Source organism: Taudactylus pleione, unplaced genomic scaffold (assembly GCF_031769625.1).
Source record: "Taudactylus pleione unplaced genomic scaffold, aTauple2 ptg000327l, whole genome shotgun sequence".
NCBI lineage: Eukaryota > Metazoa > Chordata > Amphibia > Anura > Myobatrachidae > Taudactylus > Taudactylus pleione.
This window is the reverse complement of record NW_028284728.1, coordinates 4,953,768-4,978,975: the sequence shown is the minus strand read 5'-3', so window position 1 is coordinate 4,978,975 and position 25,208 is coordinate 4,953,768. Positions and strand designations below refer to the sequence as shown.

Here is a 25,208-nt window from a genome sequence, read left to right as displayed (position 1 = left end):
TGAGGCATGCCTCCATTAGCTCATTTTCTCTGTGTTTTATTGGTTGCTTTGTGGCCCAGCCCCCAGCTCCAGGCAGTGCCTGGCTATCAGAGGTGAAAGCTGAGCTTTTTACTACCTCATCTCTCGTCTCCCCCTGTATTTCCAGAGAGTACTGCAATTTTGCTGAGTTTAGCCTACAAAAATGATCAGAATAATACAAAGAAGATATTTAGAAGTTATTCATATCTTCTTTCTATTATTCTAATAATTTTTCTAGTCAAAACTCTGCAGTAAGACAGGGAGAATGACGGGGGAGGCCCTGTCTACCCTGACCGCACGTCCCTGGTTTAGGGTGCGGTGAGTGGGAGGTTAGGTTTAGGCACCAGTGAGGGGTGGGGTTAGGATACTTACAGACAAGTGTCTGTATCCTAACTCTGTCAGGATGCGGCATCTGGATCCCGAGCACCGTCATTCCAAGTGCAACCCAAATAGATCACTGTAAATTGTGTCCCAACAAAAAAAGTTTTCTTTTCTCTGTAATAATTATCTCTGGTTTAAATCTAGGTAGCACCAGCGGAAAGATTTATGTCTTGTACTAAAATAGTTATGTAAATTTGTATGTGGTTACATGACCTCTAATTTATAATGGCTGATGACTAAACCTCAACAAATGGGGCAAAATCAGTGTGCCGCCTAAACCCCCTTTCTCTGCTATACGTAGATAAAAACAGCATAAAATACCATTTGCCGCAATCACGTTAAGGTGACTGCTGAGAGGTTATGTTTATTCATATGCGGCCCATACACGGTGCGATATGCACCATGTATGACGACGGCTGATCCGAAGCCAGACATATCGGGCGGTCCCCACACACGGAGCTAAATGGTGGCCGACAGTCCGATATGCCGCCACCTCCCTCCCTCACCCGCATAGCACAACATAGGGTTGTACATCGCTAACCCAGATCGAGTGGGTTTTCCATAAGATCTGGGGATGCGATGTACAACCCCACGGGAGCACGCTCGGGACGATATCATGTCCATACACGGTACGATATAGCAGCTATATCATGCCAATACATCGGATCGGCTACTATATCGCACCGTGTATGGCCGGCTTTAGATTTAAGACCAGATATGCAGCTGAATGTATCCATGTAAAATGAAGCTGTGAGTGATATCCTTATTACAGTTTATAATAGTCATAATAAATAAATGATTGCCGCGGTGAGGGGAGCTGGAATGAACGTTGGTGAGTGTGGACAGGGGCGTATCTACCCATTGGCCAGGATGACACTTGCCAGGGGCGCCGACCAAAGGGGGGGCACCGTCCGGCAGTGCCACCAGCAGCCAAGGGGTGGACAAGTCCCCCAGCCCCACAAGTGTAGGGCAGATGGCAGTGAGAGCGGTCTGCCCTACACCATTTACAAACAGACAGCCGCCAGCGGCAGCTGTGTGTTTGTAATAGCAGCCAGCCAATGAGAGTCAGACAGACTCTCATTTGCTGATGAGTTGTCCGAGGAGGGAGCCGGCTGGAGCTCACTAGTGAGCGCCGTCTTCCCACATGCAGGAGAAGAGCGGGCCGGGACTCAGAGCGGACAGCGGTAATCGCGTCAGGAGCGGGGATCAGGTAAGTTGTATTTTTTATACTGTGTGTGTGCAAGCCTGGCACTGCGGGGGGTCAATGAAATAGTGGGTGGCAGCGACTGGGGGCACTTTATGGGGGGGTGCCCGCGACTGGGGGCACTGTACAGGGGTGGCCACTACTTGGAGCAATTTAGGGGGGTGGCCACTACTGCGGGCAATTTAGGGGGGGTGGCCACTGGGGGCACTGTATAGTGGGGACTACTACTGGGGGTGCAGTATAGGGGGGGACTACTACTGGGGTCACTGTATAGGGGGGACTACTACTTTGGGCAATACAGCATTGGGGGGACTACTAGTGGGGCCACTGTATAGGGGAGACTACTACTGGGGGCAATGCAGCATAGGGGGGGATTATTACTGGGGACAATGGGTAGGGGAGGCGTTTGGATCCCTAGATACACCCCTGAGTGTGGAACACCGAGATCATGCAGCAGCGGATCATTAGCTCAATGTATTTCTGTTCAGAGTCAATCAGAGATTATTACACTGGAAGTGACATTACTGGCACACCACCCGCTCCCCGCCGCTAGATGCCGCTGCAGGAGGCGGTGACTGGGTACGGAGACAGGCGCGGGCGGGAAAGTTTCTTTCTGCACATAGTGAGTGTATGAGCTGACTGTATAGTACAGAAACGAGTTGTGGGACAGATACCTGCAGGAGGTAAGTACCGGCGCTGGGTAAGTGCTAGCCCTGTGACCCACACCGCCAACCAGTGCAATGCAATGTAAGGACTCCGGTATCGTGTTTATGGGGAGTGCAGTGCGGGAGGGGACGTGACAGGTCGGGGGTTATACAGTGATTATTGCAGTAGGGTCAGGTCTGTGATTAGTGCTGGGTGTGAGGTCTGAGCCCGGGCTGTGTCTGATCACTGTGCACCCTCAACATGCAGCTCTGTTATATATAGCTATCCTTCTTTATATTACACCCACCTGTACTACTGCTCCCATCATTCTCAGCTGTCCCCTCCCCAGACACCTATATGGTATAATGCTGTGTGGGGGCTGTTATACATTATATAGTACACTCCCCTGTACTACTACTCCCATCATTATCATCTGCCCACTCCCAGGCTTATATATGGTATAATGCTGTGTCTCAGGCTGAGTGGGGGCTGTTATACATTATATAGTACACTCCCCTGTACTACTACTCCCATCATTCTCAGCTGCTCACTCCCCAGACAAATATGGCATAATGCTGTGTCTCAGGCTGAGTGTGGAGCTGTTATACATTATATAGTACACTCCCTTGTACTACTACTCCCATCATTCTCAGCTGCCCACTCCCATGCTTATATATGGTATAATGATGTGTCTCAGGCTGAGTGTGGAGCTGTTATATGTTATAAAGGACACTACCCTGTACTACTACTCACATAAATCAGCTGCCCACTCCCCAGACATGTGTGTGTGTGTGTGTATGTATATATATATATATATATATATATATATATAGTATAATGCAGTGTCTCAGGCTGAGGGTGGAGGCTGTTATACATTATATATGACACTCCCCTGTACTACTACTCTCATCATTCTCAGGTGCCCACTCCCAAACTTATGTACGGTATAATGGGTTCAAGTTGAGAACATGGGGCCCCCTGGTTTAGCATAACTAAACTGCTTCAGAACATCAATAAACTTGTTCAGAATATGTATAACTAATTTAACACTTAAACTGCTGTTGCCTTCACTTTTCAGTTTCCTCACTGTCTGGAGGATAGGAAAGACATTTCTGCAGAGGACTCGGGCCGCAGACATGCTAACATGGTAATGCTAACAGCCGACGTCGCTGATGCCTGCCACCGCTGGAGGAGAGATCAGACAATCACTGTAAGGGTGGTGGCAGTGCTGTTGGAATTACGACAGGATCATGTCTGCGGTCCGGGTTTCAATGCCGACATGTCTCCTCTCCAGTGGCAGCAGCATTACCATGGGAGCATGTCTGCGTTCCGGGTCCTTTGCAGACATGTCGGCTCAGCAGCTGCAGAGAACAAATGAGCAGGCCCCATATAGTTGACTAAAGCAGTATGAAGTAGCAGTTTGTGTTAAGAATTGTTACATTAGTAAGAAGTAGTAGTTTAAGGGCCACGAAAAGTTTGCACTTGTGCAATGTTTTCCCCAAAAATGCGTATCGTGCTATCTTATTAGCTGCTGCTCTTCGCAAATGCGATTTTTGCGCAGCTAAAAGCGTCAAATAGTTTTGATCATCTCAGAGGAGGTAAAAAAAATTAGCAAAACCCCTATTTTGGGATAAAAATGTAGGGACTTGATTCAGAACTCATTGGACCCCCCCTAATGACTAATTATGCAAAAAAACATTTTTATCCAAATTCCCCCTAATATAATGACGTAATTTTTGTGAAAATGTAAAAAGTGTTAGAAAATGGGTTTTAAGTAGTGTGGTAGGTAATTTGGGGGACTGTATGGATGGGACAAGTATTTTTGGGTTTGCAGGTGTATTTATTTATTTTTTTTCATAAGTATCCAAAATGACACACAATTATACATTTATCTTGGCCAAAAAAACTTTTTTTCCACTGTTATAGCAAAATACATATAACAGCCATTTGAAACAATTTAAAAACCCCAAACCCTTTATTTTTGCCCAATAATACACCGCTAAGCTATTACCCAATGTTAGCTTACTTTTTTTTGGGGGGGGGGGGGTACAGGCACATTTCACCATTTTCAGGCGCACTTTTCGCCAAATTTGTTTCGGGCGAATGCTGCATCGCATCTTTTGTTATAGGATTGCCCGAAAACCCGCATACGCGATAGCAGTGAAAAGTGACACATTCAGGCGAAGGGTGAGAACGCAGTTTCCGCATCTAATTGGATACGGCTCTAAGTGTTAAATTAGTTTACTGTTCTGAAACAGTTTAGTTACGCTAACCCAGGGGGCCCCATGTTCTGAACTTGAACCGGTATAATGCTATGTCTAATGGTGCATACACACGGGATGATCGATAACGATATCGTTGTACGGTCTCCCAGGTGTGCTTGACTATCGATCATCCAGCACACCATCTATTCACCCCCGACTATATAGTAACCTGGTCGATATCGACCAGGTTGGCCTGCATGCACGGTCGGTGGACGATATTGATATCGTCCATACGTGCCCGCGCATCGCAGGTCGTTGGGCACCAAAAAATTTTCATATTGTCAATTTTAACCGTACCGTGTGTACGCACCTTTTAGGCTGATAGTGGGGTCTGTTATATATTACTCCCCTGCACTACTACTCCCATCATTTCCCACTTGCCACACCCAGACACATATGGTATAATACTGTCTCTCAGGCGTGTGGGGGCTGTCATATGATATAGGACATTAAGGCCCCCCATACATCAGCAATTGATTGCAGCAATTTGCAATCGATTGTGTATAAAAATCTTTCCCTTTTTCAATCGATTGTGGCAATTCCGCAATCGATTGTGTATAAAAATCTTTCCCTTTTTCAATCGATTGCACGATTGCTGCAATCAATTGCTGATGTATGGGGGCCTTTACTCTGTATTACTACCCCTATAACCTGTATTTAAAGTGTTTTGTGCTGTTAATGTGGACATTTATTCTGGTTATATACTTTTTAGGGCAATTAAAGCAGTGTCCACACAAATGATACCTTTTTTCACAAGTCTTTAAGGGGAATTCAATTGAATGCGATATGCCACCCAGCTGCACACATATCGGCCATAAACGGTAAGGGTGGCATTTCAGGATTTCCCTCGCATCTCTATGGGGAGCAAGGGAGACTTTGCTATGCCGGTGGACACACTGTGCCATTCTGGCCCCGCCCATCGGTTCCATCACGCTGAATTGAATTCCTCCGTTAGAATGTCCAGAAAATAGAATTGGCTTATTTAAGCTCACAGGGCAAAGCTCTAGCTACTGGGAATATAGTTTGAAGCAGTGTCCCTGAGTTTATTAAAGAGGAGATTGATTTTTCCCATACCTGAACCTCATAATGATTGCCAGGTGCGAGAATGTATTTTCCCCCATTTTTTGGCTTTTGGACACTCCTTTAGGGTTTTGGTTGGGAGAGCGGAACTTAATGACATGAGACACAGCACAGTGATGTTATCAAGCCCCACCCTTTCCCAGCTGCAGCAACTATTAGGAGGGAACTGTTAGCATTGCAGCGATTGAAATTAGGGGACTAAGAACAAGTCCCTCTCATCCTTGGCACTGAAAGAGTTTAAAATGAAACTACGAGGGTTGTTCAAAAAGTAATGCCTAAATGCTCACAACTCAAATTTTGTTATAGGTACAGATTTGAAGATTTGCAGTAAAATACTTTGAAGTCTTAGTAACAGAATGACTACTCAAAAAATTCACCATCTGCCCTCAAACATTTTCTCCACCTCTCAACCCAAGCTGTGAATCCACTTTGGAAAAATTCCAGTGGTGGTTGTTTGACCCAGGAACGTATGGCATTTTTAACAACCTCTATGTCTTCAAAATGTTGACCCCGTAGACAGTATTTGAGAGGGCCAAACAAATGAAAGTCAGAAGGGGCCAAATCAGGACTGTATGGTGGATGTGGCATTATTGCCCACCCCATTTTGGCAATGGCTGCAGATGTTGCCATTGAAGTGTGAGGTCTGGCATTGTCGTGGTGTAAGATGACATTTGATAGTGGAATTGTTGACCTTTTTTTGCGGATGGCTTCTTTCAGTTTCTTAAGTGTAATGTATCGATCACTGTTGATTGGTTTGGTTCCAAGTAATCGATTAGAATAACACCTCGGCAATCCCAGAAGAATGTGGCCATTACTTTGTTTACAGATCACTGTGATATAAACTTTTTTTGCCTACGTGAGCTTGGGCGTTTCCATTGCTTTGACTGGGCCTTTGTTTCTGGGTCATAAACGAATACCCAGGTGTCATCTCCTGTAATGACGACATTTTCCAAAAATGTCTCAGGATTGGCTTCAAAGTTGGTCAAAAGGTCATAGCACACTTCCACCCTCTAGGCCTTATGATCCCTGGTTAATTGCTTTGGAACCCATTTAGCACACACTTTACGATATCCCAATTCACAGATTAGTGTTTCTGCAGTGCCATGGTTACATTTCAAGTTCATCACTGACATCTCTGATGGTCACACAACGGTCTTTCTGAATCATGGCATCGACTGTGTGTCGGTTCTCTGCTGTCACTGCATTTGATGGTCTGCCACCACGAGGTTTGTCGCACACGGACGATTCTCCCGACTGAAAACGTTTCATCCACCTTCTGACATTTCTATAGTCATTTGTACGCTCACCATACACTTTTTTCAGTCTTCTGTGGATTTCTGTAGCACTGCAGCCTTCTTTTTCCAGAAATACAACGACTGCTCTTTGTTTCATCTTAGATTCCATAGTATTTTTTGAACTACCTAAACAAAACTACATATATAGTTAGCAGACATATTAAACTACAACTGACAAAGTTTCAAATAAATGTTGCTGCTTATTTCAGAGTTATGAGCATTTAGGCATTACTTTTTGAACAACCCTCGTAAATCTATTCCATAGATCAGAGGTTCCGTTAAAGCAGTTCAAGTTTTAGAGAAATCCATGGTTGAGCACAGGTGACTTAATGGGCGGAATTCAATTGTTTTCGTGGCCCACATCTCCCGTCTAAAGTGACAGGAGATCGCGGGCCGCTATTCAATTGTGCCAGCTTTTCACGCTGATCGCACCCAAAGTGGTCAGGTTTAGCCGCGTAAATCGGCTAACCCCGACCAAAGTGCTGGGCGTGATCGCGAAAAGTGCTGTGTGGGCGCCCAAACAGGACACTTTTCGCCGATTTCAGCCCGCACCCCTCTGGGGCTGCGAGCTGAAATTGAGCGCTAGCAGCTGATCGCACCCGATGAGCAACAATAGAATGGCTCCGTCGGACGCGAAGGGGGGAAGAATCAATTGAATTCCGCCCAATTAGTGCCTCAGTCAATTTGATTTAACCACCTGTGCTCAACCATGTATAACTCTAAAACCTCAACTGTTGGGGAGCCTTGAGGAACGCGTTTGGGAACCTCTGACATAGGTACAAAAGGGGATTCATAATACATATACTTCAGTAAAGTGTGATGTCACACTGGTCCTACGTCCTGCCAATGCCGCTTTTGCCCTGGTTTAATAGACATGGGGAAGTGGTAGTATTCCTTCGGACAATCTGCTAAACATGGGCTTTGTTTGGTGGCAAAAGGTTGTCTGGATGCTTGGGGGTCATTGGGTATTTGTTGACCTGCTGGGTGTTGTCTGACAATATTAATGGATGTGCTGAGAGCTGTGTCTGAAGTTTAAGAGCTATTTACTGTGGGATGCGGTCAGCATATCAATGGTGACAGTGTCGTCATTCATATTGTTGACAGTACAATGTCAGTATTGTAGAAATGATGACCGCTGACATGTCGATATGTTTACAGTGTCGACAAGTAATATGCCGAAATGTAGCAAAATACAGACAGCTTTAGGGATGGCTTGAGTCACAGGTTGCAGCTAATGTTGCGACTATAGCTATAACCGCCAAAATGTTAGCCGCAGGGTTAGGGCACTTAACGCCAGAACAGCCAAATCGCCCAACGCCTGATTGTCGATACTGTTAGCATGTCGACATTTCATCAATTTCTACATGGTAAATGTCTACACGTTTACACTCTCATATCGGCATTCTAACCATCAACAAAATATACCAAACCTGTTTACTTTTACAAAATTCCCAACTCCTGTGGTTGTGATTTGGCAAATGGTCATCAGAGGATCAATTATTTGTTTGTTCTGGAATAGGTAAGGAGGGGAGATATGGTTGCGAGGATGCTTTTAATGAGGGCAAATCTAATGTTTTGCACGTCCCGTGCTGGACGTCTATACGAATAGGCACCTCTGTCGCCCAATCGTATAGATGCCCAGCGGGGGGCACCCACAACAGGTGAATCACCCCCATACAGGGTTGCATAAAATTGGATTACAAAAACAAAACTGATTTATTTAATTTAAATTGGTTTGTTTTTTTAATAAAAAAATCCTATTTAAATCCAAAAAAAACTGATTTAAATCAAATAAATCAGTTTTTTATTTTTTTTATTTTTTTTTTAAATATCCAATTTTATGCAACCCTGCCCACATATGTCTGGTCTACCTAATATCCATGATCCTCCCACTCAGAATGAAGGTGATTACTTGTGAGATTTCCTGGCACAATCGGGAGCCCGTGTACAGCGTTGATTTCCAGCATGGGACCAGCAAAGTGAACAGGATGGCGTCAGCCGGGGTCGACACTGCAGTGAGGGTAAGTCCCAGATGTACGTGTCTCCCACTGAGGGCTGTATTCAATTAGCGGTGATAAAATCGGACAATTATCGGCAATGCAATGATTTATCGCACTTTTCTAGTGAGAAGTAGGAGAAAATTTTTCCCCATCTCAGACCTGGAGAGAAAAAAAAATGCAAAATCCCTATTTTTGCCTACAAATGTGGGGATTTCTTTCAGAACCCTTTGGACACCCCCAATATGGTAAATGTCCACACAATTTTTTCGTAAGTTGTGTACTTGTTCGAAAAACGGGCGCTCACATTTTTTGGGAAAAAACAAAACATTGAAAATGGGTTAAAGTATTGGGTCTGGTTTTTCAGGGGGGCTGTATGGATGTGACAAGTGTTTTAAACATTGCGAGTGGCCGCAGCAGTTTTTTTTATGTTTAAAACGTTAAACCCATTTTCAACTTTTTTTTTTTTCTTTTTGCCAAAAATTTGGGCTGTCCAGCGGGTTCTGAAAGAAATCCCCACATTTTTAGGAAAAAATAAGGATTTTTTTTTTATTCTCCCGGTCTGAGATGGAGAAATCTTTTCGCCTATTTCTCACTATAAAAGTGCGATAAAATCTGCCGATATTATCGCTGCTAATTGAATACGGCCCTTAGTGTGTAACCTGAAGGTTCTTCCACTTGTGCATGGCTAGGGGCCATATATACAGATAAGTTTCCTATTTTGCACTAAGTGCTTGTGAGAATACAAACTACAACTAGAAAGAGACTATTAAAAACGCTGGTGAAACACATTGAACCATTTCTAATGATTATTATCCCTTCTTTATAAAGTGCCACCATCTTACACAGCTTTGTTTAATGTGGAGATTACGGCAATAAACGCATTACATACAAAGACAGGAAATGGAAGGTATGAGCGTTCTTGTCAAAAAGAGCTTACAATCTAATAGGGAAAGTTTGATGCTTAACATTTGAATATTTAAGACAGCCATGTTATTCCTAATATTTAGGGGGAGTATTTATAAATACTGCATGTAGTGTACTATTGTGTGGGTGCTATTGTTTAGCCTTTATGGTAAAATTAGATATATGGACACCTTTTAAAGGAAAATTGTTTTGTGGAGCCTCATTATTATGCTTGTTTGCCTGAAGGTTTCGCAGATCTAACTTTGTGGAATTTTTGCAAATTTTATAATGACTTCTGTGGTTTAATTCTAATTGTATCATCAATATAATGGTGTTTCTCTAAAGCACAAAAACACTTAATAAAAAATAGTAATAAACATTACATTCCATTATTATGGGAAAGCAGATTCCAGGTGCACTACAGACAATGTAAAAAAGATCTTCTGAGACACGAGTTACACATTTAATAAAGAGAGATCTTCAATAGATCTCAATGTCCAATCAATGTAGTTATTTCTGACATAAATGAACAGTGTTTTATGAGAAAACAGAAGAGCTGGTCTGAATGAAGAAGGCTTTTTCCAGTTATATTGATTTTACTATCTAGCTGCCTTATTTGCGTTATTAGTTATCTATGTGTATCATCACACAGCAACGTTTCTTCTCCTCTTGATATAATTACATCCAGTGCTGGGGACACAACTGAGTGATATGTCCATAGGATATGAATGAAATAAATCTGCTCTGCTTGACATACATCGGTCTATAAAAGCATAAAAGAAAGCAGCCAATACGTTATGTAAAGGTTCCAGGAGGGCATGTACACGCTATGTAAAGATTGCAGGAGGGCATGTACACATTAATATATTAAAAACACCTGACGTTATATAATCCAGTCACTTCAATATTTGTTTTGCTAGATGTGGAGGGTGGACAAAATAGAAGATGGAAAAGCAGTCGTGGAGTTCTTGGCCAGCCTTGTCCGCCACACCAAGGCCGTCAATGTTGTCCGATTCTCCCCCAATGGGGAGGTTTTGGCATCGGGCGGAGATGGTAAGATGTATATATAAACTTTGTCGGTGCTGATTGCTTGTCGTCCGGTGGACTCATGTCTGATGCTTTGTTGCTATGATGGCTTCTGGGGAATTTTATTTAATTGCTTCTATCTTATTGGAGAGAGTCTGAAGTTGTTCTGTATAGTGTGTAAACATTGTTTATTTAATCACTTGGCCCATTTATTTTCTGACTGCTGCTAGAAACTAAAATCAGCTGACTTGGAGCTAATTCATTACGGAAAGTAACTGTAAATTAGGGACTGCCAATCCCTCTGTGAACACCCTCAAACCAAAATAAGTGGCTAAAGCAGATAATGGCAACAAGGCTATTTGCAGCAGATGTGGAAGGACATTGGATATTTTCCCTAAGATATGTGGTTAAATAGATATCATCTAACTGGTTTCTCAGCCAGGGTAAATCGCCTGTTTCTACAGAGGTATAAAGGTTGATTTTTTGCATATATCCTACATATACAGTTATTGGTGATTCATTGTTACATTTTTATATTTATAATATACCCCTTTAAGGTGGTCACAAACGGGACCGTTCTGGTGCTCGACTGAGAAGGGTATTCATGTTGTACGAGGTTACCTCTGGCTTCATTGCAGGCTGTTACAAGATTCCAGACAATTTTTATTGATTGTGATAGGGACATTACTTGCCCTCCATGTTTTTGGGGAGGCTATAAATACTAGTGACAGATTGTTTGGCCACCTTTAGATATAATATTGTCGAGTTCTATGCATACAGTATTTAGCTGTCCATGTTTCTTTGAAGCCTCTCTACAAATTGCAATGAGCTGGGGGTGGTGCAAAGTGCATTCTTTGTAAGAAACCACACTGATACAGGGAGCAGACTGGGCAGTTACTTATACAGGGGTATCCCCTAGTGTTATATGGGTCTAGTGATGTAATGGCGTTCATTCACAGCTAGCACATATGGTAGGAAACTGTGGCAACTTCTCACTTAGTGCAGGTCCTGCAATCAAGTTGAATGCTCTCACAGGAGTTCCTACATGTCACTCCCGTTCCTTACCTCCAAAGTGTAGGCGATGGTGTGAATCTAGACTAGAGATTTATAGATCTAGGCAGTGTTCGTTACTAGATGTGTTCTGGAGTATTGGAAGGTATGGGACTGATCTATCCCTTTTGTTATATAGATGCTGCAATATTATTATGGAAGCTGAGCGAAAGCAAAGAACCCGAGCCAACTCCATTTACTGAAGAGGAATCTGAATTGAACAAGGAAAACTGGACTGTGTTTAAAACATTGAGGTAACTTTCTTTACTTTCCTTGCACTTTGTCTTGTTCATCAGAGCTCTAAACTTTATTAATATTATAATTATATGATCTGATGATCGCTGCCTGCCCACGAATGGGGATGGTGCCTGCCCACGTCTCTCCTGCTCTTTATTCCATTTGGTTGAAAGCAGAGGGTGACTTGGTACAATATGACACACAAGCTCCTTGATTTCTATATTGGGTGCGATTTACGTGTTCTTTGACATATTATTCACCCCTATACTAAAATGATGCAGTTAGTTCTGTTTTGTACAGACCCCTTGTGTCTACACATTCATGTTTTGTCTTGTCAGATAATTTGTATAAAGAAATGTGTGTGGTCACGTTTAGTTGGCACAACCTGCTTTATACGCATGTGTTTTTTTAGTAGGGTGTATCTGTCAGTGTTGTCTGATAGGCTTCAGAGACATCTGTCTGATCTGCTTGTCAAGCTAAAGCTGGCCAGGCACCTAAAGATTATCTTTCCAGTAATGAAAACCTGGTATCGTATGGGTTTAAATGACAGTGTTTTCCCCAGAATATCCACAAAACCGGTTGGCACCAGAGAAAGGAGGGGGGGGCCCTGCGCACCCTCATCCCCTCCCACTCGGCATCCCACCCAGTGCCTCTGGGCAGATAAGTGGGCAGCTGCTAGTCCGCAATACCTGCAGCGTGCCTTCAGTGCAGGGTGGGCCCAGCTCATTGAGCACCACAATGCCCTCTGCTGCCCAGCGCACTCTGGGTGCCAGGTGGTGGTAGAAAAATGCAAGGAAGAGCTGCCATTAAAATGGGACTGGGGTGAACACTGACAATTGGCCATTTGCACCCAAACATCAGAAATCTGACAAACTTTAGACAAATTGGATGAATCAAACATATTTCTCCTTCATCCACCAGGGGACACTGGAGCCTCAGTACAATGGGGTATAGGAGTGTGTTAACCGGGAGCTGGCACCTTTAAATAAAAAACTACTGGTAGCTAGCTCCCCCCCCCAGGTCAGTCTAAAAAATGTGCCCTGGGAGCTGGACGTAAGCCTCCTTAGGGCTCTGAAAATAAGATCTCTATCCGCAAGAGGACAGACAGGCAGCCTACTGCCCCTGCCTGTCTGCGCCGAGGGAGCTGCCGGGGAGATCCTCACCGCTGCTGCATGCGGTTTGCGCTGAGGTCTCCTGCTACAGAGACCTCAGTCTCTGGGGTACCCAAAGACGCGCTGCATGCAGTGCTCGTCGCGGGACCCCGTAGCATATTCCCGCCGCCGGCAGCACAGGCAGGGCTAAGGTTAGTGTTCCCTGGTTAGCAGAGGAGCCAGGACAAGTGTTTAGGCGGGCATTCACAGTGCGCTCCGCTAGCGCTGAGAGTGCCATAGCGGCGGGGGGGCGGGGCCTAAGTTTTCCCTCTGCTCCTGCCTCCCGGCAGCCTCAGTGCTTCCAGAAGGATGCTGGTTGCCATTTTACACGCACTACAGGGTGGAGAGAGAGCTGTGCAGGAGTCAGGCTAGTACTCTGTGTATCAGCACTTGCATTTTTGTTCTTGTTATCAGCACTATTCTGTTAGCGCTGCAAGCATTATAGTTTATCTCCCTCTGTGCCCCTTTCAGGTCTCTGTGTAGTGTGATTGTAAAATCTGTTATTGCATTACTGTCCCTTTCTCTGTGTGTGGGTGTGGTGTCTGTACTATAGACATGTCTACCAAGGGGTCTAAAGCTGCACAAAGTCTTTCATGCAAGACTCGTGGTGACAAATTCACACAGGGACAGTCTAATACTTCCTTACTGTGTGATAAATGTGTGTCTATACCTCAAGATACTGATCTTGTAGTCCAGCCTATGTGGTCTGATCAATTGACTGCAGTTATATCAAATCTGTCATCAGAGCTGGAAGCAGCTCGTAAGGACAGGGAGAGGCTAAGACAAACAGCAGCTAAACTAGATTGGGCTCGCTCTCTGGCCAGATCTGTTGAAGGACTTACAAAAGCAATGTCCCAGGCCCCACCTGCTTCTTCTCCTGCTCAGGTCCTTAGTAAGAGATTGATTCATAACCCCTTGCACTGGGATGAGACAGATGAGGAGTTGCAGGACACTGAAGAGGACGAGGTTCAGGAAGAGGAAACTTACATTCCTGAGGACTCCGAACCTGCATCTCAGGGCGTGGATGCTTTAATTACAGCAGTACGCCAGGTGTTACATGTAGAAGATTTAGAGGTTACTGAAAAACCATCTATTCTCGGTAAAAGATTTAAACAGTCTGTTACCTTTCCAGCATCAGAGGAGCTGGATGAGATTCTTTCTTCGCATGGAAACACCCAGACAAAAAATTTCAAATCTCTTAAGAAATATCTGTCTTATTACCCCTTTCCACCTGACAGTAGGAGATTATGTGAAACTCCTCCAGCAGTGGACCCATCAGTAGCCCGTCTTTCCAAGAAAACGGTGCTTCCGGTGCCTGACGCGGTTTCCCTAAAGGAAACCTCGGATAGGAAGATGGAACACACATTAAAATCCTTGTATACAGTTGCAGGGGTTTTGATGCGTCCAGCACTAGTTAGTTGTTGGGTAAATAAAGCCATTGAAGCCTGGGCGCTGCAGCTGGCAGAGGGAATTAAGACAGGCACGCAACCTGACGACTTAATTCAGTTAGCCGAACAGATTGCAGAGTCGGCTGCTTTCCTCAGAGAAGCGTCTAAGGACATTTGTAATCTATCCGCCAGATCTTCTGCATTAGCTATATCTGCTAGAAGGGCTCTTGTGGCTGCGTCAATGGCAGGCAGATGCAGAGTCCAAGAGAGCGGTAGAGGCCCTTCCTTCTACTGGGGAGGTACTTTTCGGATCGGAGTTAGATAAGTGGATCTCACAAGCTACAGGTGGGAAATCCACTTACCTACCATCTGCAGCTCCTCCTACTAGAGGACATTTAGCAGGTCCCTCCATTCGATCCTTTTGTGCCTCTGGAAGATTTAGAGGACGTTCCAGAGGAGGCCCGGCCTTCTCCAGAGGCCGAGGTAGAGCTTCAGCATCAGCCGCCTCCAACACTCAGCAGGACAAGGCAGCTGCCAAGCCTGCCGTATGACGTCCTTCCTTCTAATTTGGGGGATCCCAGGGTTGGGGCGCGCCTTTTACGTTTCAAGGACATTTGGATCCAGTCTTGCCAGGACGCCTGGGTCAGGGACATCATTATTCACGGCCTGAAATTGGACTTCAGGGTCCAACCTCCCTCTCGTTTTTTCAAAACTGGTTTACCTCTGGTTGCAGAAAAACGAGAAATTTAGGAGGCAATACAAAAGCTGTTACTGTCTCAGGTAATAGTGAATGTTCCGACCCACCAGAGAAGTCAAGGGTTTTATTCCAGCCTGTTTGTGGTGCCCAAACCAGACTGCTCCATGAGACCCATAATCTCAAGGATTTAAACCCTCATCTTCGAGTTTTCAAATTCAAGACGGAACCTCTCCAATCCGTTATAGCGGGTCTCGACAGGAACGAGTTTCTGGTGTCCTTAGACATAAAGGACTCTTATCTCCACATCTCCATCTGGCCCCCCATCAGGCCTTCCTTCGTTTTGCGGTCCTAGACTCGCATTTTCAATTCCAGGCCCTACCTTTCGGACTTTCGTCAGCTCCAAGAGTATTCTCAAAAGTTATGGCGGCAATGATGGCCCTACTGCATGGTCAGGGGGTCGTCATTGTTCCATACTTAGACGATCTATTAATAAAAGCCTCTTCGGAAGCTCGGCTGTTTAAAGGACATTCGCTTAACTCAGAGCATCCTCCAACACGGTTGGATACTAAATTTCAAAAAGTCCTCCCTGGGCCCTACACAGCGTTTACTATTCCTGGGAATGATACTGGACACAGTGCAGCAAAGAGTTTTCCTGCCTCAAGACAAGGCTGCCTCCATTCAGCATATGGTGTGCCTGGTCTTACAACATTGCCTAGTGTCTGTACATATCTGTATCCGCCTTCTTGGGAAGATGGTAGTGGCCTTCGAGGCGATTCAGTATGCAAGATTTCACGCCCGTCCTTTTCAACTGGATCTCCTCTTCCAGTGGTCGGAATCCCACCTCTTTCTCGATCAGAGAGTTCTCCTGGTGCCTCAAACACCTCATTTGGTGGCTGAACCCTTCCCACCTGCTGGCGGGGAAAAGGTTTGCGGTGTGGGATTGGACCCTCCTCACCACGGACGCAAGTCTGAGGGGCTGGGGAGCAGTGACTCTGGGAAAGCATTTTCAGGGGCACTGGACGCAGCAGGAAGCCAGATTGCCCATAAATATCCTAGAGTTGAGAGCGGTATTTTATGCTCTCCAGCTGGCATATCCGCTGCAGGCAATCAGAGTCCAGTTGGACAACGCCACTGCAGTGGCGTATATAATCACACAGGGCGGCACATAAGGAAGAGCCGCCATGAGGGAGGTATCCAGGATTCTGCTTTGGGCAGAGGAATTCGCAGTAGCTATTTCTGCGATCTTCATCCCAGGAGTAGAAAACTGGGAGGCCGACTACCTCAGTCGGCAGGACGTTCATCCAGGGGAATGGTCACTCAATCCTCAGGTGTTCCAGCAACTAACTCTGAGGTGGGGCTGTCCTCAAGCCGACCTTATGGCGTCAAGGTTAAACCACCAACTACCAGTTTACTACTCCAGAACGAGGGACCCACGGGCAGCTGCAGTGGACATACTGACTGCTCCGTGGAAGTTTCATTACATCTATCTATTCCCTCCGTTTCCGCTCATTCCGCGCCTGCTTCAAAGAATCAAGCGAGAAGGGATCAAGGTGCTCTTGATAGCACCAGATTGGCCCAGACGAGCGTGGTACTCCCAGATACAGAATCTGTTAATAGACGAGCCGTGGCCACTGCCTCTTCGGGACGACCTCCTTCTTCAGGGCCCGTTTGTTTATCGCGACATAAGGCGGCTTCGTTTGACGGCCTGGCTACTGAAAGGGCTGTCCTCAGCAAAAAAGGTTATTCCGTATAGTGTGATTCCCACAATGATTCGGGCTAAGAAAGAAGTCACTTCTCAACAGTACTACCGCATATGGAAGACATATGTTGCTTGGTGTGAGAGACGTAATTCTCCTCCGTCAGTCTTTAAGGTATCGCGTCTCCTTTTTCTTCAGGCTGGTCTCACTGCAGGTCTTCGTCTTTGTTCATTAAAGGTACAGGTATCCGCGTTGTCCTTTTTCTTTCAGAGAAAATTGGCTTTATTTCCGGATATGCAGACTTTTCTCCAAGGAGTTGTGAGGATTCAACCCCCTTTTGTGCCTCCCACGTCACCATGGGATTTAGATTTGGTGTTGGCCACCAGTCTGATACTTTTGAACCTTTGCAGAGAGTGGAGATAAAGTACTTAACCTGGAAGGTGGTTCTGCTGTTGGCACGCGCTTCGGCAAGGCGTATGTCAGAACTCAGTGCTTTATCCTGCCGCCCTCCTTACCTTATTTTCCATGAAGATAGGGCGGAGCTGCGTACTCAAAGGGCTTTTCTCCCCAAAGTCGTGACAACTTTTCATATAAACCAGCCTATAGTGGTTCCAGTGTTTAAGGATGACTCTTCCAAATCCTTGGATGTAGTCAGAGCACTCCGGATTTACGTTGACAGGACTGCCTCCCTCCGTAAATCCGATGCCTTGTTTATTCGGTTTGATGTGACCCGTCCAGGTTGGCCGGCCTCCAAACAGACCATTTCTAGATGGATTCGCTTCACGTTCAGGCAAGCATATGTGGTGGCTTCCAAACAACCACCGGGTCCTATTACGGCGCATTCTACGCGCTCGGTAGGTCCTTCATGGGCTGCTGCTCGCGGGGTTTCTTTAAACCAGCTTTGTAGAGCAGCCACTTGGTCAGGCACGCATACCTTCCTGCGATTCTATCGGTTTGATACTTTTGCGGCCTCCGCTTCGGAGTTTGGCCGTGCGGTGTTGCAGGGCTCTCAGCGCTCTCTCCCACCCGGGATGTAAGCTCTGGGACGTCCCCATTGTACTGAGGCTCCAGTGTCCCCTGGTGGATGAAGGAGAAAATAGGATTTTGGTAGTTACCGATAAATCCCTTTCTCCGATTCCACAGGGGACACTGGACACCCACCCTACGCTGTTCTACCTACATTGTTACTGTTTTACAGGTTCAGACGCTGGTTTTCGTTTAATGTTGTCTGACTGAACTGTTCTTGTTTTCATGTATATGTTGTTTTCTTATGTATATGTGATTAATGTAGCTTTTCTGTCTCCTTCTCCTTACTTTCCAGCTCCCCTCGAACACAGTTGTTTTTAGACTGACCTGGGGGAGGGTATAGAGGGGGAGGAGCTAGCTACCAGTAGTTTTTTATTTAAAGGTGCCAGCTCCCGGTTAACACACTCCTATACCCCATTGTACTGAGGCTCCAGTGACCCCTGTGGAATTGGAGAAAGGGATTTATCGGTAAGTACCAAAATCCTATTTTAACCAACTTGTCTGATCGACTATTTTCATACATCACCAGACTTTCGTTTCAACCAGCTAGTTGGAAAGATAACTTTAAGGTGTGTGATGCAGCAGTAAGAGAGAGTGATCATTTATTAACGGGCAATTCCTGTGCACATTTTTCCTTTAATGAACCCATCTAAGAGAAATGTCCCCACACCAGGTTATCTGTGCCCTGCATGTGCCTCTTGACTAGACTTTGTCCCAGTCCTCTAACCTATAATTTCTTCTTCAGGGTCCACACGGAGACTTTGGGGTGTAGGTTGGATCTGGACCTTTGGCCCCACGCAGTTAAAGCTTTTGCTCCTAGGATGCACTGGTCCATCCTCCATATACCCCGCCCCCGAGCTAGAGGCACCTCAGTTATAGTTGGTGCCCAGCCGAAGTCGTGTCACTGTTAATGCAGGGGGGTTGTTTATGATTGGATAGTTTTTATTTTTATGATTTGGATAGTTTTTCTTCCATCAGAGCGCGCAGCAGCAGACTGTCCATAGGACGTCTGCGCTGCCGCTCCGTCACCCCGACGGCGCCGCAACGCCAGTACCGATATGAGGATCCCGGTGGTATGTGCTAGGCGGGCCCCACAGGACATCCTGGACTGCGGCCGGACGTACGGGGACAGGTAAGAGCGGGTCACTGCGTAATAGCAGTCCTACCTCCGGTCTATGGGGACAGTCCGGAGGTGCTGACTGTGGAAGCAGGCACACAATACCCTGCACTCCACTAGACCACCAGGGACTATTATTTGGTGAGGGAGCCAGCGTCCCGGGGGTTAATCGTCAGCCAGGGGAGATGGCCTTCTCCCGGTTTTAGCGGTTCCTCCCCCTCAGCTCAGCCCGCCTGTCCACTGTCTGGCTTTGCTGAGCTGTTTCTTCCTGTGGCCATGCCCCCTTTGAGATCTTCGGCGGCCATTTTCTTGGATGGTGCGCTCACAGATCTCTCAGGCCAGCGCGTGGTCCAGTCCCCCTGCATACCTTTCCCTTGGGTTGGTGTACGCAGCACTATAGCCTTCCCATACACTGAATCTGGGCAGTTGATTGTAGTGCCACTTTGTAGTATACTTTCTGCATTGTATGTGACTAATGCTAGCGCTGCCTGTCTGTGTCTTTGTTTCCGAACTGTCATCATATATCTATACCCTTCCTCTAATTCTACCCTAATACACGTGTAGTTAAGGTGGTTCTTTTAACGCACATATATAAAAGATATTTGTGAATACTGTTGTGTGCTGCACTGTGCCATATTTAGGCAAAGGGCTCCTGCAGCTTACCAAAGTGTCAGACAGGACCAGTGTGTTACATACTGAGACAGTGGGCTCCTGCAGCTTATCCAAGCATCAGTCAGGACCAGTGGTTTTTTCTCTGACTATTACCTTAACATACAGGTGTATTCAGGGGTTTTCCTGTGCCTCACATATATAGAACTAAGTATTTGTGAGGTTTTATCACATACTTTCATTGCACTGCCATATTTAGACTGTGTGCTCCTGAAGCTTGCCCAGGCATAAGACAGGACCAGTATATTGCTTCCTACTAGTATCTTACATACACGGTGGTTGCATTATACCCAGTGCCTTATTGTGTGCTATTAACTCTGCAGCTATGTCTAGCAAAGGCAGGTGTATTAACAGGCATCTGCCCCCATAATGCTATCAGGCAAGTTATGTGCTGCAGGCTTAAGTGAGGAGGATATGATAAGGGCTATATACAACCTGGGCTCCTTTGCTCAGGTACTGGCCACTATTGCAGACTGCCTAACGGATCCACTGTGATACCACTGAAGGGGTTATCTCAGCAGGACGTAATGCCCCCTATGGGGTTGTCGCATCAGGTTCAGGCGATACAGGTACCTCCTGTACCCCCACCATGGGTAGATGTACTCTCTAACTGTGTACAGAAGCTGATGGCTACATCTAATGCCTTTCAAACCATGTTGCAAGGTGGGAAACCTCTACCCAGCAAATCCTTTACACTTCCTGTGTTATAGTCACAGTCCACGCACAGATGTTGATCTCTCTAAGATTGACTCTCCTCCAGAGGAGGATGAGTCGGTCAGAAATTGTTATTCTTGCCATGGTGCGAGCTGTCAGATCCATCTTATTAATAGAAGATGACGAGCCAGCCCCTAAATCCAAGCACCCTGTTTAAACGAGAGAAAGTAGCTTCAGCAGAATTCCCTCTATCGGATCATCTAGCTGAACTCTCGGCTGCAGCCTGGCAATCGCCTGGTAAGAGGTTTCATACTGACCTCATGTTACTCTTTTCCTGTGGCTCATTGTGCAAAATGGCGAACAGCCCCTGCAGTGGATTCACATGTTACGCGTTTAATTAAAGGCACTACGTTGCCTATTCCTACAGTTACTTCCTTGTAGGATCCTACGGATAGGATAGTAGAAGCTTGTCTGACGCTCTTGAAGACACTTCCCTCAGATGCTTCTAGGGCTCAGATGTCTCTTGTTGCTCACATTCGAGATGCAGCTTCCTATTTTGGAAAAGCAACATTAGATGCCAGTCTCCTAACATCCAGAGTCTCGGCCGCGGCTGTATCTACCCGCCGTACCCTGTGGCTACACTCATGGAAGGCTGATGTGGATTCCAAGAAAGGCCTAGAAAGGTTACCCTACAATGGGGAGATCTTGTTGGGCGCAGACCTTGACAAGATTGTAACTACTTCTACTAGGCCTCGGAAAGCCTAAAGGTCCGTCCTTTCCTAGGCAGTCTGCTTCCACTGGAGCCGCCAAACCCAGGACCAAGCGGACCTGGAACACCAGACGCCCTGCTTCAAAGCCCGAGGATAAACCCTTAGCCTGACAGGACGGGCCTCCAGAGTGGGAGGCCGACTTCTTCAGTTCGCCCAGTACTGGTGTCAAAACACCACAGATACTTGGGTAATCAAAGTGGTCTCAAATAGGTACGCCCTCTTATTTCTCAGACTGTCTCCCCACCATTTTTTTCTACACAGGCCCTCATTCAGATCCGAACAAGGCCTTACAAGTCCATAAAGCCATACAGTCCTTGCTGCAAGCACGGATAATTGTGCCAGTCCCACTGTCTCGGCAGGGTTCGCAAAATACGCGCTATAGCGCTTTTTTTTACGCGCTACAGGTACTTGGGCACCCGATTTTAAAAACTAAGCGAGTCCTGCTATGTGTAGCGTCGCAGCAGCCAATTGCTATCGGCGACGTCTCCTCACCCAATAGCCGCCGGCGTCTCCTCAACTAGTTCCCACCCCTCCAGCCCTCAGTTGCTAACCACGGACATCGGCCGCCCCACCACCCGTCCCGCCCACTCCCTGGGAGAGCAGGGGCAGCGTCCGTGGAATGCCAAGCCCCGCCCGCTGCACAGGAGCTGCGTTTGTAGCTCTTCAACCCTGCCCCCGCTCTCGGGCTGAACTGAACTCAGAGCAGGTCAGAGCCGGGAGCAGAGCACTGCATGGTCCAGGTCACACATTCCCGGGCCCACAGCAGCGGACTCAGCAGGTGAGAGCCGGGAGCGGAGCACAGCGCGGCGACCAGAGGAAGTCCGGGTAACACACCCCTGAGCCCAGAACAGCGGCACCACTCCATTCCACACGCTGACAAGATTGTTGAACAGACCCAAGGCAGGAAGGTCAGTACACCTGTCTGCACAGCACTCCTCTTTCTGCTTCAGTCACAGTTTTTTTTTTTTTCTCTCCCTCTCCGCTTTCTGACTGCTTTCTCCCCTTGCTCCCTCCCTACCCCCAGCAATATCTGGCTCTAGCCCCCAGTACTGCCCTGGCTACCTTTGCCCACTCCAATCCCCCAGTACTGCATGCCCCTTACCTTCTTACCCCTCAATACAGCGCCATCTGCTTTCTATCATTGCTCCCTCCATACCCTAGCACTGCCTGCCCCTAGTCCCCTCCTTGCCCCCCAGCACTGTCATAACAGCTGTCTGCACCTACCCCTGCCCTTACTCCCCTCTACTCCCAGCTCTACCCCAACTGATACCTGCCCTCAGCACTGTCCCAACTGCTGCCTGCCCTCACCCACCATAAAATGTGATGGGGACCCAGAAACTGTGGAGTAGTACCCCAATTATTTAAAGAGAGGGGTCCCTGGGACCCACAATTTTTTTCGCTTAGCGCGATCACTGCTCGGTGAGGGACTGGTTATTATTCTACTCTTTCTGGTTCAGAAGCCGAATGGGTCTCATCGGCCTATCCTCAACCTCAGATCCTTGAACAAATTCCTAAGGGTGCCAAAGTTCAGGATGGAAACCCTACGCTCCATCATCCTAGCTATGGAGCCTGGGAACTTTATAGCATCTCTGGATATTCAGGACGTGTACCTATAGCGCCCTCACATCAGCGATATCTCCAGTTTGCTATACTACGGCAACACTTCCAATTTCAGGCTCTGCCCTTTGGACTTTCCACAGCTCCAGTTTACCACAATTGTGGCTATCAGGGCGGCCCACCTGCATGGTCAGGGTATCCGACTGTTTCCATACCTGGACGACCTCCTGCTCCTAGCAGGATCCCCAGAAGTGCTTCACCACCGTCTGTAGTAAACCATTGCTTTCCTGCAAAAGCACGGATGGTTCATCAATTGGAAAAAGTCCTCCCTGAATCCCTCACAGAGAATGATTCATCTGGGAACCCTGCTGGATTCTCAGGATCAGAGAATCTTTCTGACATCAGACAAGATCTCCACACTTCAACTACGAGTGTGCAGATGTCTCCACAGTCACCGAGTGTCAATCCACTCAGCAATGCAGGTTCTGGGATCCATGGTGTCCACCTTCAACATGGTGGAATATGCTCAGTTCCATTCCAGGCCATTGCAAAGGCTGATCCTCTCCAGGTGGAACGGGTTCCCACCATCGGATCAAAGCTCAGACGATGGTGCTCTCTCCAGAGGTGCGTCTGTCTCTATCTTGGTGGCTACAGACATCTCATCTAACCAAGGGTCGCCCCTTTTGGTTCCCGGACTGGGTAATCCTAACAACGGATGCAAGTCTCCAGGGTTGGGGCGCAGTGACCGGTCCACGCTCCTTTCAGGACCGTTGGACATCGGTCGAATCAACCCTGCCAATCAACATATTGGAACTTCGAGCTGTCTACAGGGCCCTCTACCTGGCCCAGCACATACTTCACGGAAAACCTGTACAGGTTCAGTCCGACAATGCCACAAAAGTGGCTTACATCGACCATCAAGGAGGCACTCAAAGTCGGGCAGCAATGACAGAAGTGTCACGCATTCTGACATGGGCCGAGGGTCATCTCCCAGCCATCTCTGCAGTGTTCATTCTGGGAGTTCTCAATCGGGAAGCAGACTTCCTCAGCCATCACGATGTACACCCAGGGAATGGTCGCTTCTCCAAGAGGTGTTTCAACTCCTAGTGAACAGATGGGGCCTCTCAGAGGTGGACCTCATGCCCTCCCGACACAATCACAAACTGCTAGTCTACGAGTCCAGAACATGAGATGCCGAAGCAACCTTGGTGGACGCACCAGTGAAGTGTACCTTCCAGTTTGCGTACCTATTCCCTCCTGTCCCCCTTCTTCCTCGAGTTCTTCGGAAGTTCAAACAAGACTGAGGCACTGTCCTGCTGGTGACTCCAGCTTGGCCCAGACGTCACTGGTACTCAGATCTTTGGAGTCTCTCCATCGACACTTCATTCCTGTTGTCTCAACGTCTGGACCTGTTGTCTCAACGTCTGGACCTGTTGTCTCAACGTCTGGACCTGTTGTCTCAACGTCTGGACCTGTTGTCTCAACGTCGTTGCCTTTACCCGGACCTGGGTCGTCTGTCTTTGACGGCGTGGCTTTTGAGACATCCCTCCTGAGATCAAAAGGATTTTCTAGCTCTAGTCAACACTATGCTCAGAGCGCGTAAGCCAGCCTCTGCTCGGATCTACCACAGAGTGTGGCGTGCATATTTCCAATGGCATCGTACCAGAAGCTACGATCCTCAAGTGTTTAGGATTTCCAGAGTCCTGGTCTTCCTTCAAGCTGGATTGGACCTTGGACTTCGCTTTGCTTCACTGAAAGTGCATGTCTCTGCTCTATCCATTTGGCTCCAGTGTAGACTTGCTCCACTACCTCCGGATTCAACCTCCCTTTGTCCCTCCAGTGGCTCCATGGGATTTGTCAGTAGTTCTTCGTGCCCTCCAGGGTTCTCCATTTGAACCCCTGGATTCTGTAGAACTCAAGTGGTTCACAGCGAAGACTCTTTTTTTTTTTTCTTCTGGCTATTGCATCTGCCAGGAGGATGTCAGAATTGGGGGCGCTCTCCTGTCGTCCCCCCTTTCTGGTATTTCACCAGGATAGGGCTGTGCTTCGCACTCGCCCTGAGTTTCTTCCTAAGGTGGTTTCTCATTTCCATATAAATCAGGAAATTTATAGTACTGGCCTTTCCGTCACCAGATTTCTCGGCTGGTGAGGCCTCATTAGATGTGGTCCGCGCTCTCAGGATTTATGTGGACCGTAGCAAAAAAAAAAAGGGATTTGCCCTCCAGCACACTGCAGCAATATCAACAAAAATACTTGAATCCTACATAATAGAAATTCAGAGGTATTAGTTACATACATTTGCAAATATATGAATAAGCGCCAGGCCAGCGTCAAGGCTCTTCTATACTGGCATCTCTAACATTATGGGGTTCATGTCCG

At 46.8% G+C, this 25,208-nt stretch overlaps 1 protein-coding gene across 1 annotated transcript in view; it reads left to right on the top strand.

Annotated features, from left to right (window-relative positions):
* The first annotated feature begins 2,144 nt into the window (after positions 1-2,144).
* The window catches only part of CHAF1B (chromatin assembly factor 1 subunit B), a 40,127-nt gene continuing 17,063 nt past the window's right edge, over positions 2,145-25,208 (top strand). Inside the window, exons 1-4 of the mRNA XM_088443128.1 lie at positions 2,145-2,286; positions 8,785-8,908; positions 10,711-10,843; positions 12,006-12,120. Of these exons, the coding sequence (XP_088299254.1) occupies positions 8,786-8,908; positions 10,711-10,843; positions 12,006-12,120 (371 nt within the window). The 5' untranslated portion in view covers positions 2,145-2,286; position 8,785. The remainder of the gene's footprint in view (positions 2,287-8,784; positions 8,909-10,710; positions 10,844-12,005; positions 12,121-25,208) is intronic.